Source organism: Brassica oleracea, chromosome C1, assembly GCF_000695525.1.
Source record: "Brassica oleracea var. oleracea cultivar TO1000 chromosome C1, BOL, whole genome shotgun sequence".
In the NCBI taxonomy this organism is placed as follows: Eukaryota; Viridiplantae; Streptophyta; class Magnoliopsida; order Brassicales; family Brassicaceae; genus Brassica; species Brassica oleracea.
This window is the reverse complement of record NC_027748.1, coordinates 19757263-19777784: the sequence shown is the minus strand read 5'-3', so window position 1 is coordinate 19777784 and position 20522 is coordinate 19757263. Positions and strand designations below refer to the sequence as shown.

Genomic DNA, 20522 nt, shown 5'->3' with positions numbered 1-20522 from the left:
TCGTCCTTGACTTCTTCCACGGTTTGGACCGGGATGGTCATTGTGTTGGACAAGGTTACTCTCTTTCTTTGGCTCTATAGCCAGCTTAGAGATGTCAGGTAATGGAGCTGTACCAGGAGGTCTCATCTCACTGTTTCAGCCAACAAGAGACATTCTATCAACTCAGTATATGTGGTGAAATTCCTCTCTCTGTACTGCTGTTGCAATACCATGTTGGTTTGAGGAAACGTGGAGAGAGTTTTATTAAGCATCTCTTCCTCGGTTACTTTTTCACCACATAAAAATCAAACAAGCTTAAACAGGGTGAAACAAGACGAGATTTAATCTTTGAAAATAGATTAGGGTTTTAGATTTTATTCTGCAAAGACATACGGCTAGATGTAGCTGTATGTATGCGGCTGAGGGTTTAAATCCTTTTTGGTTTTGTTTTGAGTTTTCTGAAGATACCTGAACCTTTTGTGATGAGTTGAACGGTCTGTGAGGAGAGAGAGCTGCTGCTGGTTGCTGACAGAGAGAAAAGGAGGCGACTGGAAGAGCTTTAGGAGTCGCCGGAAAATAGCAAGAGATCGTTTGGTTTCTGATTTATGGGTGGTGGATTTTTGGAAGGGTTTAGAGACAAGGTCGTGCTGATAACGTGTTGTGAATGAAGAGGGGAACTTGTGTGTATTATTAGGTCGACCAACTGGTCTTTATATACATATGGTAATGACGGTCTAAGTACTGGATCGACATGAGATCGTACTTATCCTTAACTAGATAATGACTAGCAATACGTAAGATAAACACCAACTATAATGTATATAAACACAAGAGTAGATAGGCGCCAGTATGATCATGCGGATGGGCTTGGCCCGTCTTGCTACACGAGCTGATAAATGGGTCGATCACTAAATGGTTTATAACATTATCTAAGTTTTGTACATGTACACATTTTTCCGTCCACATCGTATATAACCATGTATTTTTTATATAACTGTTAAAATATATAAAATATATAAAATATATATATGAATATGGATGTTAAAATATAGAGAAAAAGAAATTATAATTTATCATAACAACTATTTTTGTTTTATGTATTTTAAACTTTGTGAAAAACAAGAAATAAAACATAAGTTGAAATGAATAATAATAAGACAAAAAACAAACTAAACCAGAATTGTTCCAACACTACAAGAAATATGTACATTCTTAGCGCGGAAAATATGCTATAGTAGGAGTTTCATAGCAAATTCATAAATGCTATGTCATCGGCAGCCATCGTAGGTACCTCTTCTACGATAGCATTTTTTGAACGCTACGAAATCTGCAGATACGATAGCAATATTTGAATGATATTATTTAAATTAACTATAGCACTACTTTGGTAGTCATTATACTATAAATCAAAAAACATTATAATTAAAAGTATAATTAAAAATTAAATTGAAAATTAAATAATTGAAAATTAAATGAAAATTGTTTTATAATTTAAATAAAATAAATTTTATTTATAAATTAAAATTGGTTTACAAATACATTCCGGTTTATAAAACTAAACCAGAAATAAAAAAATAAAATCAAACCACCACAATTTTCCTTACTCGGTGGTTTACACTAAACCAAATCTAAAAGAAATCTAAACCTAAAAACAAAATTCGAGCCGCCTCCTTCATGAGCCTTGCGCCTCTTCCAACCTTGACCGGAGACGTTGTCGTCTCTGTTTCCGGCGTCAGTGTCTCCTCCACTGCAGCTTCCGTGCCTACTCCCACTTCCTGTCAACCATCTTTTGGCTCTCCACCTTACTCAAGCTTCGTCTGCCTGATTAGCCTTCCTCAACCTTCATTTGTCTTAGAATCCAACTTCAATCTTGTGAATACTTCTTTACGTTTGTTTGAGACCTCTGTTCGTCATCTCCAGTCTCACCGGCGTCATCTCCATTCACGAATCTAGGTCTGAAAAAGAAAAATGTGAAACAAAAATCTTTGAGATTAGAAGATAAAAGAGAGTAATGGGGGTAGAGGAAGAATCGCTTTTGATTGAGGCAGAAGCAGCGGTGGTAGTGGAGAAGATGGTCGCTTGTGGTTGAGTAACGAGGAGGAGGAGGAGGATGCGATTGTGGTCCGCGAAGGTGGGGAACAAGGAGGAGGAGGCGGCGGACGTGGTGATGGTGGGTGAGGTAGAATTAGTGGTAGACGAGGTGACTGTGATGATGGTTTGTGTTTGTAGAATGAGGATTGCTATGGTGAAGAAAGAAGAAGAGTAGAAAGATGAAATGAAATCTCAGAAGAGATGAGAAGAGAGAAACGTGAGAGTCCGGAGGTGAGAGGAAGACCAAAAGAAAATGATAGGACAAAGAGGAGAGTGAATTAGATCCGTTGGATCAAAATAATCAATGGTTAAAATTAGCTATTTTTGTCATCAAATATTAACCAATCTCAACATTTCACTTTATTATATTATTTGTATTGAAATGATTAATTAAGAGGAAGAAAAAAAAAGAATTGATTAATTGATTATTTTGTGACCATACGATTTTTCATATCAACGGTGGATGGCTAATCAAAGTCAATCCTTCCCTTTGTGCCTTGACCAGTGCAAGTTTTCTATTTTTTATCTAGTTTTTAATATTTTGTTACTTTTGTAAGTAAGAGTTAGAAAATAATTAGGGTTAGAAGCACATATATGGGATTTGAAATTTAAAATAAATTTAGTGTTTTATGATATAAGATTTAGAAATAAAGTTTAGTGTTTTATGATATAAGGTTTGAAGTATTTGGTTTAAGGTTTAAATTTGGGGTATAAGGTTTGAAAATTATAAATATTAAGTTTGAATGTTAATTTCACACATACTACAACAATAAGATTTGTGTATTTAAAAAATAAAGTTTAAAGGTTTTTAGTATGCATTTAAGGTATATGATTTAGGGTATGGTTTGGATTTATAGTTTAAGGTTTGAATTTAAGATATGAAACTATATATATATGGTACAGTACATAGGGTTTGAAGTATATTTGGGGTTTGGGGGAATAGAGTTTGGAGTTTAGATATAGGGTTTGAAATTTATTTATTTTTAGTTTAGAGGTTATAAATGTTAAAATGAATTTAAAGTTATAAAACTAATTAAAGAATTTTCGAAATTACAAATTGTGTTTAGATATAAAAGAGTGTGATTGAAGATTTAATATTTGTGTTGAGGAAATTAAAGTTTAAGATAAAAATATTAAATTCTGATATAGTTTTAAGATTTGAAGTTATAATATGAAAATATTAGAGTTTTAAGGGTTGTCTATAGAATTTATGGTTTAAAACCATGTTTAGGGTTTAGGGTTCACATAGTTTTTCTTAGCGTTAGGAAAATGCTATTATACGTCTTTGATAGGATTACTGAAGCCGCTTAAATAATGTTTTTGGTGCTTAAGTCAATTTTTCCGCTGAATATTGGCGGAATCAATGATTTTATTTTTCCGCTCACTTAATTTTTAAAATAGCATTAATTTAGTGTTATTTTAGGTTTTACTCTATCATAGCGTTTATCTAACGCTATTATATAATACGGAAATTTATAAATCATCAACGATATCAGTTCAGTAAAATGTGATATAACAATGTGCTATCAAGTTAAATTTTTTTTGTAGTGTGTTTTGACGTATATAGACATACCTTTTAGTAAGTTACTCTCTTTTTTCCTTATCCTAATCTAGTTATTTTTTTTTCCTAAGGAAGGAAGTACTTTAGGGTCCAACATTTCTTCTCTCTCCCCCGTAATGTGCCTGTCAGGTGGATTGTATCCCATATATATTAATTGAGAAACATTACAACTTTTTTTTGTAGACACATGTCATCACTAGAATGATTCTTAAAATCATTAGAGAAATAGGTTGGTCCATCTATTTATATAATAAGCTTTTTATTAAACTAACCACAAATTCATTATTAATATTCTTTATTATTTCCTTAAATAAAAGTTACGGAATTGCCTAATATGACTAAAGAATAAATGACAATTAATAATTTTGAATAATAAAGATTTGATAAAAATTAGTGTATCTTCTATCATATTTGTTTAATTTTAAACTATTAAAATAAATGAAACAACCACATTAACCATATAATAAAAAAATTAGATTTTTCTGTATATGTTATATTTTGAATTTTTAAAAATGACTATAAATTACTAAAGCTGTTAAAAGTCTCACATTCAAATTTTGTGATCCATGTTTTAAATTTTTTTAATGACAAAATACAAATGATTACAAAATCTTATAAGTAAAAAGTCTAATTTAATTAATTATTAAGATTAGAAGATATATATATATCGTTTTAGATTAAACTATATACCATATAAAATACATAAATATTTTAATTTCAAAATTTACTTTCAACAATTTTTTTTTATAAAAGCTTTGAACAAACATTGACAACTTAATGTTTTAAAAATTATAAATTACTAAAACTATTAATGGAAATTTTTTTATCAGTAATTTAATTTTTTTAGTATAAAAGATACAAATGATCGAAAAGCCATATGAGTAGAAAACATCATTTAATAGACATTAATATTAAAAATATACTATGAATGTGAATATCATTTAAATTTAATTATATGTCCTATCAAATAAAAAAAAATTTGGATTCATAAAATTGATTTATATCTTCGCACCAGTTTAATTGTATATGTAATAGTTATTGACTTTTAATTATTTAATATATATTTATTATTTTATAATATGTAAAAACATATAATACATAAAATAATATATATATATATAATGTTCTTGCACGAGTCTTAATCTAGTTATTTAGTGTAAAGAAAGACACAAAAGTGTTAAATCACTCTTTCTTTTTTACGAACTACACATGCATTTCCTGTGATGTTTTATATGGTAAATACTAGTATTTATTTATTTCTTGTAGTTACAGTTTTTGTAGTGCTTTTGTTTTTGTTCTCATGTTTTGTCATTTCTATTAGGCTGTTGGAATGTCTAAAAAGGGACGTGTCGTTGTACTTGGAGCATTATTACACAGTAAGATTTTACCATATTGTGATATTTCGTCGAATGAACCCGAAGCTTATGAAGAAGTTGAAATGATAACACAAAGATTGCAAGAGGTGGAAAAAGCAGAACTAAAACAGAGCCATGAAGAGAATCTGCAGTTTCAAAAAACACTTGAGAATATGGAGACTATTGTTCAGTCTATCACAAATCTGAATGTCTAGACTTGGATCCACCACCAGAACTTTCCACCTTCCATGAAGTTTACGTTCACCCCATGCATGTTTTTAATATCTTTGTTATTTGATTTCGATGTTAACTTGTATTTGGTATGCTAATGGTAACTCAACGTTTTTAGTGTTTCATTGTATATATATGTAATATTTATATATTTGAAAATTAATGTTGTAACTACAATCTGTGACTAATTTGCCACATTTATTGTTCACTTTGTTAGTCGTAATATGTTACAAGATTAGTAACAATAAAACGTCACAAATAAAAGGAATTTGTGACAATTTCATTACCATCTTTTTCGTCTCTAATTGTGACAAATATGCGACATAATTTTGGTCAGAAATATGTAACTAATGGGTAACACAAATTTGGTAACAACTTGTAACGAATTTGTGGCTAATTTTGGTCACAGATTAGGACGTGTTTATGACAATTTAATTTGTAACAAATTGTGTTTTTTTTGTGACTTTGATATTTCGTCACAGTAGGTGACAAATTTGTTACTACGGTTAATGGTAACTATAATTGTGACGATCTTGACACGTAAATTGAACTGTGACCATTTTATTGAGAATTTTTAGATGTGTTCACACAATGGTCACAATAGAAAATTTGTGACGAAAAAAGAATATATTGTGACAAATATTGTGGTAGCAATATTCATAATTTCTCGTAGTGACCGGATCGGTTTCCTCCTGCAAGTTTGGAAGGTAAAAGTTCGTGTGTTTTTGGTTCCCCTCTCATCTCTCTTCAGCATCTAAGAAAATAAAAGAAAAAATTGAGATGATTTCCAGAAATTTAAAGGGATGGGATAATTTTCAGCAACCCCGTTATTCTATTTCAATGGAATGATCACACAAAGCTGGAAGCGAGGAGTAGGAAATTTGTATGATCCCATTATTCACCTATACTTTGCAGGAGAAGAAAAAAGAACAGATGACTGGAACGACACTATAGCAAATTTACTGTTCATCAGAAAAAAATGATTCAGAGAAGAGAGAAGGAAGAGGAAATGAATTAGAAAAGACTACATGTGTGTTCAGACACTTACTTGAGTAAGAGTCCATGTGTTCAGTGATCGATACTCCCAATATTTAGCCTACACTTTTATTTGCAGAAATAAGGGCAGTAAAGGGGTACGTCATGCGCTATTAGTTGAGCTGTGGGCTGGATGGTATAGTTGTTTAGTTAGGATTTAGTACATGGAAGTGCCTTTGAGGTTGGCAATGATTTGATGTGGCTTGCAACATTGAAAAAGTGAAGGTAGTAGTTTTAAAGATATGTGAATCCATGCAATTTTCAAACCTCTTTCAAAGGACTATTCTATATATTGCTTGAGGGCAAGCAAAGAATAAGTATGCGGGATTTGATATACAATGAATTTTACCAGTTTTAGCCATAATATAACTCCTTTTTAGAGTTTATTATATGTGTTTAGAGTCTATTTTAGAGCCTTTACAGGTCCATGTATGTTTTGGAGCATTTTAGACATTAAAGAGCATTTTAGAGCTTAAAGATGAGGAAACCTATAGCTGTTCAAGAAATCAAAAGTCAAAGTCGAGATTTAGAAAGAGTTTCGATCGACACTTATTCCTTAGTGTCGCTCGACACCGACGCGAGTAGATGGACCAAATTTACTTAACCCAAATCAGGCCCAAAAGTTTCTACAAATTACAAGATTGCCCTTGGCCGACTTTACACTGCTATATATAGTTTTAGCCATTGTTTAGGCTAAACACACATCTTAAACATAGAAAACAGCCTCCATATTACATAGGTTTTTTTAGAAGCTTTTGTAGAGAAGATCAAAGACTCCTTCAGAGATTTTTATGGGAACCCTAGTATTCCTTACTCTATCTATTAATGTAATTCATTCAGCTCATCTTTACGCTTTGCTTAATTATGTGAGAATAGTTTTTTTGTTAGATTTAGGGTTTTTAGGATTTTGATGAATTATTGAAACATAGAACTGCTAAGGTTATTTAATTGGACCATTCACAAAATTGATCTAACTGCTTGTCTTCTATAGTAGCTAACTAGAACCCTGAACTTAGGATAATTGACAACCACGAGAGTGGCTTCAACTCCTGAATATATTTCTACCGATCTAGGTTGTTAGGCGCACATGAGAGCTGGTTTAACTAAGTGAACACATAGATCTGAGCCTTAATGCTTGCCTAAAGATGTATCAGTCGACACTTTGTAGTAGGATCGACACTCGTTCCTTATTCGCACGCGAGAGCTCGAATATATGATTTAGACATCTGATTAGACTCGCAGCGAGAGTTATATATCTTACTATTGCATTCGAGTTCTAAGACGGTACATCACACACCCTTAACATCTATAACTCATAATTTTGATTACCTAAAACCCTAAGTCTAGCATCTTTCCTAAATATTTTACAACCCACTATTTATTTAGTTACTGTTTTATTTACTATTTTTCTATTTATTGTTTAGCTTAACTTTGATTTCTATTAGTTTATTATGTGTTCATACTCTCTTTGGATTCATCCCTAAGTACTACAATTCGATCTTTTATTTGAGAGAGAAGATAGCTCTAAGGTAATTTGAGCTAGCATGATTAAGGTTTATGGTCCAATAGGTTGTAGTCCTTGCTCTATTCCAGTTGAAGCCTCGCTGACGGAATTGTGGTACGAAGGAGTGCCGGCGTAATTGGTTTATATATTTGCCAAGGAATGCACTCGTGTATGGGATTAAATGAGATTCAGAAATATCCAAATTAACAGCTTATTCATAATTAGTCAATTAGATATGCCATGAAAATTTCTTGTTTCTTTTAAATAAATTTATCAAAGAATTCTGGATCGAATAGAGAAACTATCTTCCTCCCAAGCGGAAATCAAACAAACTAAGTGGCTTAAAAACATACAATTTGTAGGGATCCAAAAGTCTGCTACTCTCTCTCACATGTTACATCTCAAGCATACACCATAAGTAAATTATATACCACAGCTTTTTTTTTTGGTCAATTTATATACCAAAGCTCTATTCATATATTTATAGGTTTTCTTGTATATATGCTTTATACTTTTCAACATGAAATATATACTTAAATACTTACGTTAAGAATATAGAGAGATTTAGAGATGGAGTGTGGTCCAGTTTGAGTCTACCGCTGACCGACTTGTAAGAGAGAACAGTCGTGTGTGAAGAGAGAGAGATTCACTCTTTGCCAGCTTTCTTTTTGGTCGTATCCTACTGGACTATTTGCTACAGCCCAAAAGCTTACTATCAAAATAATAAAAACAAAATTATATTTATTAGAAATTGTACCGACGCCCCCAAGAAAAAGAGAACCCTTTTTGAAATTTTCTTACTTCGAAACTCTCTCTTCCTCGTTCTGTGTCTCTTGTCCATCTCACTAAACCAACATGATGATACCAGATGATCATCATCACCTCTCATTCCCCAGTTATGTTCTTCACCAAGAACAGATCACCCCAAATCTTAACCCTAACCCTAATCCTACCTCCTCAAACTCAAACAAAAGGAAAAGAAATCTCCCGGGAAATCCAGGCATGTATAGTCAATCCAAATCTTGGACTTTTCATTTTCTACTCATTTGTTTCTTGATATTTATTTTTATTTGTTTCAGTATTGAACAATACTCTAATTCCTTACAATGATTCTCTTTTTTTTCCCATTCCTGGCTCTTTTGGTATATATTAAAAAACAAAACAGATCCAGATGCAGAAGTCATCGCTCTATCGCCAAACTCGCTCATGGCTACGAACCGATTCATATGCGAGGTCTGCAACAAAGGGTTTAAGAGAGACCAAAACCTTCAGCTTCACCGGAGAGGTCATAATCTTCCATGGAAGCTAAAGCAAAGGACAAACAAGGAGCAAGTGAAAAAGAAAGTGTACATCTGTCCCGAGAAGGCATGCGTACACCACGACCCGGCTCGAGCCCTCGGGGACTTGACTGGAATCAAGAAGCATTTCAGCAGGAAACATGGAGAAAAGAAGTGGAAATGCGACAAATGTTCCAAAAAATATGCTGTCATGTCCGATTGGAAAGCTCATAGCAAGATTTGTGGTACCAGAGAGTACAGATGTGACTGCGGTACCCTCTTTTCCAGGTAATATTGCAAGACATTTCTGAAATATAACACTCTGGTTGCCTCTATAACTCTATGCAAACCGAATGATTAGTATTAGCTTCGACAGAAAATATCTGGTCACATATATATATATACATATAACAATTGTTGATTTAGTTTCTTTGATGAATGAATTGAAACAGGAAAGATAGTTTCATCACACATAGAGCATTTTGTGACGCTTTAGCTGAAGAGAGTTCTAGATTCGCCTCAGTTCCACCAGCCGCAACGGCAGCTCCATTTTTGAACAATTCCCCGGATGCAGAAGTCAACCATGGAAACGTCAAACTAAATCATCAGCAACCCGGTATCAATATTAATCGCCACAACATTAATGGCTTCATGGGACAAGCCTTCGCCAATCAGGTTTCCTTACCAGCCAACGTTTTTGCCTCCTCATCATTGCCATCACCTCATAGTGAATCCGATTCGCTTCAAAATCTATGGCATTTACAAGGACAATCATCTCATCAGTGGCTTCTCAACGAAAACAACAACAGAAACATTCTACAAAGGGGAATCTCCAATAATCAAGAAGATCAGGACACTAAGAAGGGAATTATTACTAGTGATTATTTGTTCTCTTCGGACTCAAGCACCAATTATGATCAAAGCGGTGGACAAGTAATACCATCCATGTCAGCCACGGCACTACTACAGAAGGCCGCTCAAATGGGATCAAAGAGATCAGAATCAAGCTCCAACAATAGCACGGCTGTTGGTCTAATGACTTCCTCCATCTTCAACAACAAACATACAGAGAATGATATCAAAACTAAGGAAGTTGATGAAAGAGGCTTCACAAGAGACTTTCTTGGTGTGGGAAGTCAAAACCGTCCTTGGCCATTATTGATGGTCAACCATAGTCTTCCCAACATGACTCAGCCGGCCACAACCGACGTTATACCAACTACCGGTACAGCAACGGCCGGTACAGCAACGGCAGAAATGAATCACAGTATGTTATAATTCTTTATGAATATATAGAAAAGGCAAGAGTCCTCTGATTATGATATTTTTAAAATGCAGAAACACAAACTATGTAATCCAAATGACGAATGGACAATCAAATACAGCAGTACAAAGCGAAGAAAATAATGAAAGATTACAATCTGATTATCTGAATCGGAGCGAATCCCTGGGTCAACTCGGTGCTGCAGACTGGGTCCTCTAACTTGACGAAGATGGCTATTTGGGTCCACTCCCTGCATGCATGCACAACAAACCATACGCTATGTCTTTTCGTATTCTTCTTTTTTCTTTTTCTTGTAATTATTTATGATTTTAATAGTGAAAGACTAAAACAAACGAGGACAAGTGTGTATGTCGGTTATGGAAAGACTTCAGGTAGGGTTTTTATTTTTTGAAAAAACTTTAGGTAATTGTTACTCTCTTTTTCGGGTTTTTTTTTTTTTGACCATAAAAGCTTTCATATTTAAGGCGTGAGAATAAAATGTTTTTACAAACCCCCTGGCTAGTTAGACGGGCCAAGCCCAGTATTTAACCCCATAGTAAAATAACCTTAGTTGAATCATGACCTAGTTACCCAAGTTGAAAGCCCACATACCTTTAAGGTCCAGTTTTGTAAAGGAAGTGGTGGAGAGGAGGTGATCGGTGGGTGACATGCTGATCAGATCCAGAGCTGCATCATCTGAGTAGAAAGCGAAGGGTTTGAAGGTCTGTAGCTCTGAATCTTGTTCTTAAGCTGACGGTAGATGATGTTGTAAATCAGGTCCACTGAGCGAAACGTATTGGAGTGTAGCCTAGCGTTTCGTTCATTCGCCAATAGATCATAGCTTGCCAAGCTAAGAGGGAGAGGAGAGTGAGTGGCTTGCCTCTGGGGAGGTTTATCATTTGAGTGAGAGTTCCTTCCCAGCTTCTCAGTGGTTGAAATCGGAGCCTTCCAGCTAGTAGAGACCAAACGTCAAAACTAAAGGAGCAGTCTTGGAAGAGGTGATCTCGCGATTCATCTGCTGCATTGCAGAGGAGACACATCGAGCTTACTTGCAAGCCCCATCGAATGAGTCGATCTCTTTTTCTAGTTGAAGATTAAACTTTTGGAAGTGTATTTTTTTACGACAATTAAGCTTTTAAAACCCGTTAATGAAATCTTTGTTGAGTTGAGGAATAAAGAAGAGGAGACTTAGAAGTGTTATGGGTAAAGAAATGGAGTTAAAGGAAGCTTGTGGAGGAATAGGGCGAGTGGTAGAGATGGTTATACTAATACGTAAAACACATGTATTTCGGCAAATATATAAAAGTTAAGTACGTAAAAGTATAAAATAACAAAAAATTCACCCAAAAATACAACAAACAAGTTTTATTATTCTTCACTGATGTTTTACATATGTATCCTTACTTTTTTTCTATTACAAATAAGCATTTCAGTTTTATTATAATCAAAACTATATCAATAGAGTATTAACTCTAGTCCCGTATTAATATATTTTTTTCTATTTTTCAATTTATATTATAATAAACATTTTCACTGATTAATATTATTTTAAAGAATTTACCATATAATTTTATTATAAGCAAAACTATAAGAATTATATTAATAGAGTATATTAACTTTAGTCTCGTATTAGTATAATGTTTCAATTTTTCAATTTTATATCATAATAAATATTTTCGTTTATTAATATTATTTTAAAATACTTACCATATATTTTCTGTTTTTAAATATACAAATACTTTAATCATTTCTAAAAGTAATAACTCAACTATACAATCAACATTTGTCACTGAAAAATGACTAAATTTTTTTAAAATTGTATATTTGACTGCTTTGCATTCAATGGACACATTTTGGAAAAAAATATATATAGCGGGTATAAAAAATATTATTAGGTTTATGTTAATTAGTTTTCTTTAATCTATAAATTATTGTATCCACTGTTAATACAAATATGTTAAAATCGTTTATAATTATTTCTATCATACCATGTGTATTTATTTGTATATTTTAAATTTCTATAATGTAATCTATGATATTTAATATTTTCTATAAACAAATTATGCTAATTCTTCTATCTTTAAAATGTTTAATTGTTTGTATGATAATATATATTAGATTAGGTAGTTCTAGGACTAGTTTCTTTTTCAAAACTTTAATTAAATATCAACAACCAATCAAATTAAGAGAATTAATTCTAAATTTTACCTAGGGTTGGGCATTTTATCCGATACATGAACCCGACCCAAAAACCCGAATCCGAACCGAAGTAGCAAATTACCCGAACGGGTTTTGTATTGAACAAGTTTGGATACCCGAACCCGATCAGATATATCCAAAACCCGAAGTAATACCCAAAGTCATCCGAACATATGTATACTTTAATTCAAATCTACATCTTTCATCCAATATGTTATGACTGATTTCTCTTAACCGATTTTGGTTTAATTAATATTATATAAAATCAACACCAAATCATTTTTCCTAGCCTAAACGTGTGCACATATATATGTATCTCCTTTTTAAACATGCGAGATTAAGGCACCATATGCATCTCCTATCTCTCATCATTCTCTCCCTAAAAGATCTTATTTCCTAAAATATTGTTCTTCTCACGATCCATGTAAAGTTTCTTGAAGACATTATATGTTTCCTTCATTAACGATAACTACCATAAACGTCATTGTAACTACCAGAGCCACCTCGAACCATCTTGTCGTTCTTCAAACGAAGGGGTAGTTTCCATCCATGGAGCTTTCCTTGTTACTCCCGATTGTGTTACGTAACTGAAGCAAGAAAAGGAAGAGTTTTTTTTTTCGCAAGAATTACATGGTTTAAAAAAATTGTATCCGTAATTCAATTTTTTTTATCAAATACTTTGTTTTTTCGGTTATATCCGAAATATCCGAATCCAAACTAAAAATACCCGAACCCGATCCAAAGTGTAGAAATATCCGAACAGATTTTATACTTCTATACCAAAATATCCGAACATCCGAAATACCCGATCCGAGTGTCCACCCCTAATTTTACCTATGAATGATTCCTAAACATAAGTCACTTTAGTGATTTTTCAATTAATATATAGTAGGATATATATATATATATAGTAGGGTATCTAATCTATTAATTTAGAGTTCTATTTTTCATCTACTATACAAAGGTTGTAACTTAAATTTTAAATGGTCCAACAAGAGATTTAATAATATCTGAAGCATTATCTAATCTATTAAAACAGGAGTACGTTTTAGAAATAGCCCTGAGTTTTCCACAAATATTACATCATTATACCATTGCTTTTAAAACACAGAGTTTTGATTTTAATTGTACCAACACTTACTATTCTCTTAATTAATAAACCAACGCTAGTTTTAATTCACATGGGTTAACCCTCTCTATTCTCTAATTATTAAACCATCACTAAACCAAACATTGTTTACAAATGTGATATTGCTTTCCTTCCTCTACGTCTGCCTCGAATTTCCATGATGTACTTCCCGTTATCATTTGTCCGTAGAATCAAAACCATCAAATAAAATATGGAGCTGTGGGTAATAAAGCTTAACAATATGATTCTTTCACCGCAAAACCATCAAACCACGAGTAAACCAATAGCATCTATTTGGTTAGAAATCATAATTTGAATATTTATGAAATTTCCTAAAATAAGTGACCTCCCACAATTAATTCCTATATTATAGTGAATCATCCTAACCATTCCCATTACTAGCCCAAGATTCTTTTTTGATTTTAATCTTGCAAAGCACGCCTAAATCAAATCATTAAAAACATATATTCCTCTTATTACGTTAGCTTTCAAACAAACTCATAAATTTGGGAATAAAATGATTTAGCAGATCGATTTGTCAACTCATGTATTTCCATGAATATATATACTCGGAAAAAAAAACAGAATGGGCTTCTATATTTTACATATGGTCCACGTTTTCTTTTTTAAATATGACGAACAAATTTTAATATTATGACAAAGTGACCCAATTAGTCAACTAAGTTACGTTGGGCTTCCAAAATTTAACTACCAGAACTATATATATGTATATATATATATATTTTTTTTTTGTGTACTTTTCAAATAGTTTTTATTATTACTGTTTAAAAAATATTTAATTATAACTTTCAAATTACTTAAAATCACCATGTTTTAGTAAAATTTAATAAAACACCCACTATATTATTATCTTAATAGTCAAATTTTTCAACACTTTACTGTTTACATTACCTAATAAAATGAAAAGTTTTACAGCATCGTACTTTATAATTGGAAACTTAACAAGCTGAACAAAATACATAAATCTCAAAACTCAAAAAAATATAAAAGTGTAAAATAAATATGAAACATATAATACTTTATAATATACATCCGCGCGGGCGCGTGAATCCAAAATCTAGTAAATAATTCAAACTGATTGATAATTCAATGTATTTTCTTAATAAAAACTGATTAATAATTCTAAGACTAAACCGTTTCCATACTTTGACATTTGTGATTCGTCTAACCCACTTTCTATTATATCTACAATACCAAATATTGCTCAGGATTAATGTAAAACGATTTGCACAGTGATAAGTAATCACATACTCTGGTGGGCCATTAATTAACTATGCATATAGTGTATTTTCATTGACAATGCATGATATCCACGACTTCTTTTATGTGTATGCATATAATTGTTTTATGAACATGAGTAATCAGCTTTGGATATTTTAGCTAAAACTGCTAGATCATTCCATAGAAAGTTACTTTTTATTGGTTGTTTTATTTCGGTCTGGTTACCCAGACCACCTCAAGTTTGAATAATAGAATGACCATTTGACGTCAAGAAAAAAAAAACATGAGTAAGCACATATTTACGTATTCCATTAATGTATAATTTTGTTGTCGTGTATCTATACTAGGTCAGATTTGTATAAATAAGAATCAAGTTTTCATATGTTAAGAAAAAGTTTTCATATGTTATAATAAAAATTTATAATCTGATAATACATCATGCATATGTCAGACAAAGTATATAATATATATAGGTTTCTGAACCAAAATATTATAATATATTTAAATCAATTTTAATTAAATATATATTTTAAATATTCCTAATTTATTTACTAATTAAGTTTCAAATATAAAAACAAAATTCAAGTTCAACAATTTGAAATTGTAACAAATTATTTATTGTTTTAATATTCATTTAACCAACCTATATTTTCTCAAATTTATTAAGATATCAATTATTATATATTAATTCATTAAAATCTAGAAATATTTTCGGAATTTTATTAAGATACTATATATATAATAATTATCTGTAATTATCGGTGAGAGTGATTAATAGGTTTATATCCTATAAATATATTTACATACACTAAGTCATATTTATTAAAACCTAAAATTTATTTCTAATCTAAACATATATAAAAATTGAATATATTAAAAAATCCAATTGATTTATATACACATTAATATTTGAGTATAACTAATTTTTTCAAACACAATATTTTATTAACACCTAAAATCCACGCTATTAATATACACACTTTCAATACTAAATTACAACATTTTAAAAACCAATCTTCTACATACAGAAACGTTTGTTTTCATACAACTTCTTAAAATAATAAGATTCCTCAAAGATCTAAGGGGTATTTGCCAAATATGACTCAAAACTTGACTTTGATTGGAAAATTATACTAAAACTTGAATTAAATGCAAAAATAACCTAAAAGCCTTGTGAAATTACAGCCAGCCCATTGTGACCAAACAAAAAAAACAGAACTCATTTTTACGAATATAGCCATGCTAAGTCTTCCGAGTCTTCTGAGATTTTGTTAAGTCTTCTGAACGACGTCCACAGAAGTCGTCTGGTATAGTGGATCTTAAAAATAATTTATAAATTTTGTAAAAAATATTTTGATAAGCGAAAAATTAAAATCATGTAATTATAAACAGTTTTAAGTGATATAAATTAAGATATAATAAAATTGAATTATTTTCAACATAGATGAGTGAAAATAGTGAATCATGATATTCTTTGGTCTAGGATTTTACAACATATGTTGTAGTATTGTATGTATTCTTAGGGTTAGATTTTGGAAAGGTTAAATGTTTTTTTTGAAAAATTAAATTTTTACCTACGTGTGATTATTTTTGTGTATAGTAAACACTTTTTATATGCAGTGTTTAGTTAGTTAATTTAGTTTAGGGGTTGCATTTAGGGTCTAGACGACTAACAGGTAAGTGGGCTGATTTTTTTGCTAAAAATGTTGAAGTCTTCTGGGCGACTTACAAGTAAGTCGTCTAGTAAGTCTTCTATTATATGACTTACTTGAAAGTTTTCTAAACGAAAATATTTAACCTTATTGGAATTTTTGTCTCCACATATAAAGAAAAATTTACACATTCTTTCTCCTCCTCTCAAATGGCTGTAGCAAAAATGGTATGTTCCTCGTTCTAAAACTCTCCAACCTTTCTCTAATCTCTTTGAACTTATAAACACCAAACTTTATATCAATTTATTGTTTTTGTCTCATGTCTTTCTCACTAGTTTATCTTGTTTTGCAGGTTTTTCATCACATGGTTCTCATCTTCCATTCATTTAAAGGTAGATCTATTAATTTTAGATATGTATTTTTGTACGTTCTATAAAGGTAGATTTATCTAATATTCCACTCATTTTCTCTGTTTTAAGCCATTTGTATAGATAATAGGCTGAATAACTTTATTATCAATTACACGGAAGGTATTTATACAAGATACGAGTAGGGTATTAACACTAATGAGTATTTACATAGAGGTCCTTAGAGTTCTATATACTTCCTTAACACGCCTCCTCAAGATGGTGGTGAGGGAGCAACACCAATCTTGATTCATGAACTCTGAAAAGGTCTTCGTGAGAGTGGTTTGGCTAACCCATCCGCAAGCTGGTCATGAGTGGAAACGTGTGTGACACGCAAGAGACCATGTTGTATCTGACCTCGTACAAAATGATAGTCGATGGCTATAAGTTTCATCCGAGAATGAAAAACCGGGTTTGCACAAAGGTATGTAGCACCGATGTTGTCACAGTAGGTTTATTCCTTCTATCCTCAGCCAAAATTCCTTTATCATATTGGCCATTTGCGTTTGCTACAGCCGTGTTTCTCATCACTAGATTACCCACACCCGTGCTCTCAAGCACTTCTCCTTTTCAAAAGCTTTTTAACTCCACACCAAACTATAAGAAATTGCGAACGTTTGGTTGCTTATGTTTTCCTTGGCTCCAGCCTTATGCTCCAAATAAACTCGAAAACAGATCCCTTCCTTGTGTCTTTATTGGCTACTCTCTTACTTAAAGTGCATATCAATGCCTTGATCCTCTTACTGGTCGAATTTATGTCTCTCGCCATGTAAGGTTCAATGAAACCCAATTCCCTTTTCCCACCATGACCAAACAAACCGTGCCAAACCCACCTGATCCCACACCTATCTACGATAGCACCCCTGTTACCATCATCCCGTGTACACCGTCGCTCATATAATCGTCTCCAATGGCTGCTAGCAATCAACCTCTGTGTCCTGGTTCTTCGCCTGTGATGCAGCAACCACCGTCAGTCACCACTGCTCCTACAGAACAAGCGAATGTGCAAAATTTTCAACCTGCAGCAGTTGAGATGACAACTCATCAACCAGCTCAGGCATCTTCATCTCACGCACCTGCAGAAACCTCCAATCAAGGAACTGCAGCTGTAGCGTCTGAAACTCAAGCAGTGGTAACAGAAAGCAGACACTCTATGACCACTCGCTCCAGAAATAATATAGTGAAGTCGGTGGCCAAATATAATTTCAATGTTACACTTGAGTGTGATCCACACTGGATACTGTCGACTTGGCAGCAAGCAATGAAGCATAAATACTGGAGAGACGATATGTCACGCGAATTCCTCTCAACAAATGAGAACAGAACTTCAGATTTGGTAGAAGCTTCTCAACATATGAATGTTGTGGTTTGTCGCTGGGTGTTTACAATAAAATACAATCCTGATGGAAGCATAGACAAATATAAAGCTCAGATTGTCGCCAAAGGGTATCATCAGCAACAAGGTATTGACTATGGCGACACCTTCAGTCCAGTTATAAAGTCTAATACCATTCGGATTGTTCTTGGTCTTGCGGTGAATCATGACTGGCCAGTAAGACAAATTGATGTCAATACTGCCTTCCTATAAGGTCATCTTCAAGAAGAAGTGTTCATGTCACAGCCACCAGGTTTCACAGATTTGGATCGACCTCACCATGTCTACAAACTTCGGAATGCACTATATGGCTTGAAACAGGCTCCTCGCGCCTGGTACTCAGAACTCAAGACATTCCTCATTCGCTCGGGTTTCAAGAACTCCTTGGCTCTGATACCATATAGATAATAGGCTGAATAACTTTATTATCAAGTATACGGAAGATATTTATACAAGATACAAGTAGGGTATTAACACTAATGAGTATTTACATAGAGGTCCTTAGAGTTCTATATACTTCTTTAACAATTTGAACGTTTTTGGATATGCAGGTTTTTCAGATCTGGAAGACTTCTGGGAAGACTTACCTGTTAGTCGTCTAAAATATAATGCGCTAGAAGACTTCCAGGACGACTTACCTGGAAGTCTTCTGATGGAGTCTTCTCACATGTCTCCCTTTCATAACAGATCTGAGCGTTTTGGTAAGTTTTTATGTCTGATTTTTCTTCATTTAGTAACTTTATGTTGCATAAAATTCTTACCTTTTTCCCAAACTAAAACTCTCCAAACCCATTCTAATCTCTTTGACTTGAAAACACCAAACTTTATATGAATTTTTCATTTTTGTCTCATGTCTTTCTCATTAATCTATCTTTTTGTTTCATGTTTTTAACCAGATGGTTCTAATCTTCCACTTGGATATGTACTTTGTGTGTTCTATAAAAGTAGATCTGTATAATCTTCCACTCATTTTCTCTGTTTTTAAGTCATTTGAACATTTTTTGATATGCAGGTTTTTCAGATCTATAGCAGACTTTGGAAGATTTATGGGAAGTCTTCTCGGAAGTCTTCTAAAATATAATGCGCTAGAAGACTTCCTAGAAGTCTTCTGGCGGAGTCTTCTTCCATAACAAGTGGAGTCCAATCTTGTCTTTGTAGAGGAATGATCTATAATAGTTTTGATTCTGGTCTGTTTTGTGATTTGCATGTGTACTCCTTTAGTTGAGATTTTGTTTTTATAAATTTGAATAGATATTAATAAAAAATTTGGTAAATATGTTCATATTCCACAATATTATCTTGCCAAAATTACTTGATATAATTGAAGTTATTGATACAACTTAAATAGCAAAACACAATAGCAGGAAAAATTAATCAAATTTATTACAACTAAAGGAGAAGAATTCTCAAGAAAACTTAGTCAAATTCACAAAAGATAAACCATTACATAAGTTCAAAGATATAACATTTTCATTAGAAGTCTTCTCGAAAGTCTTCTAGGAAGTCTTCTAGCAAAAAACATCATTGATGCATATAACAATAATGATACTTAAGTCATTGATACAACATATTAAGAATCATTTTAACAATTCTACTCACTCATAGCAAAAAAACATCATTGATGCATATAACAATAATGATGCTTAAGTCATTGATACAACATTTTAAAAAACAAGTATTTTACCCACTCATAGAAATAATAATCACTGGTGCATACTTAAGAGATGGAAACAAACAATAGTAACTAGTCAAAACATATCACAATTCTTACAAGTTTGTGTTGAAAAACTTAGTCCAATTTAGTAAAATTAAGGCAGAAAACATATTTTGAAACTATGAGTTTTACATTCTTGAAGTTACTTAAAACTCTTAAAAATACAAGTTATTCAACAACTAGCATAGAAGACTTCCGTGGAAGTCTTCTCGGATCAGTTAGAAACTTCAATAAACATGAATGTTGGTGACCTCATAAATATCACGAATTAAGTTATAAATTTTATTCAGTAGCTAAAATATTGATTAATAGACATGAATTAACAAGAAAATGTTAAAAATTCTTTATAGTTTTAGAGAAAATGAAAGTTTATTAAACATTGACGCATACGACTTCCACGTAGGTCGTCTGGCAGACTTCTAGGAAGTCGTCCATTTAGGTTAGTTTTGCAATTGATTTTTAATCTAGACGACTTACACGGAAGTCGTCCATCTTTGTTTGTTAAAA

At 32.4% G+C, this 20522-nt stretch overlaps 2 protein-coding genes across 3 annotated transcripts in view; both read left to right on the top strand.

The window, feature by feature from the left end:
* The window catches only part of LOC106294374, an 11456-nt gene extending 6217 nt beyond the window's left edge, over positions 1–5239 (top strand). For both annotated transcript variants that reach the window (XR_001260832.1, XM_013729930.1), the window contains exon 3: positions 4953–5239. Coding sequence is in view for 1 of the 2 variants with exons in the window: in XM_013729930.1 (XP_013585384.1) it covers positions 4953–5201 (249 nt within the window). In the remaining variant the exon portion in view is untranslated. The remainder of the gene's footprint in view (positions 1–4952) is intronic.
* A 3305-nt stretch (positions 5240–8544) lies between these two features.
* LOC106324189 (protein indeterminate-domain 9-like) lies at positions 8545–10440 on the top strand. Its single transcript, XM_013762203.1, has 4 exons — positions 8545–8756; positions 8922–9321; positions 9486–10300; positions 10372–10440. The coding sequence occupies exons 1-4, from the start codon at positions 8612–8614 to the stop codon at positions 10386–10388; spliced, it is 1377 nt and encodes a 458-aa protein (XP_013617657.1). The 5' UTR covers positions 8545–8611; the 3' UTR covers positions 10389–10440.
* The last annotated feature ends 10082 nt before the right edge of the window (positions 10441–20522 follow it).

What these genes read in the sequence shown, in the direction of transcription:
- LOC106324189 (XM_013762203.1), top strand. Translation starts at nt 8,612, where the DNA reads ATGATGATACCAGATGATCATCATCACCTCTCATTCCCCAGTTATGTT. An exon ending in AAATCTCCCGGGAAATCCAG is followed by an intron (nt 8,757 to 8,921) that starts GCATGTATAGTC and finishes AAAACAAAACAG; the next exon opens with ATCCAGATGCAGAAGTCATC. An exon ending in TGCGGTACCCTCTTTTCCAG is followed by an intron (nt 9,322 to 9,485) that starts GTAATATTGCAA and finishes GAATTGAAACAG; the next exon opens with GAAAGATAGTTTCATCACAC.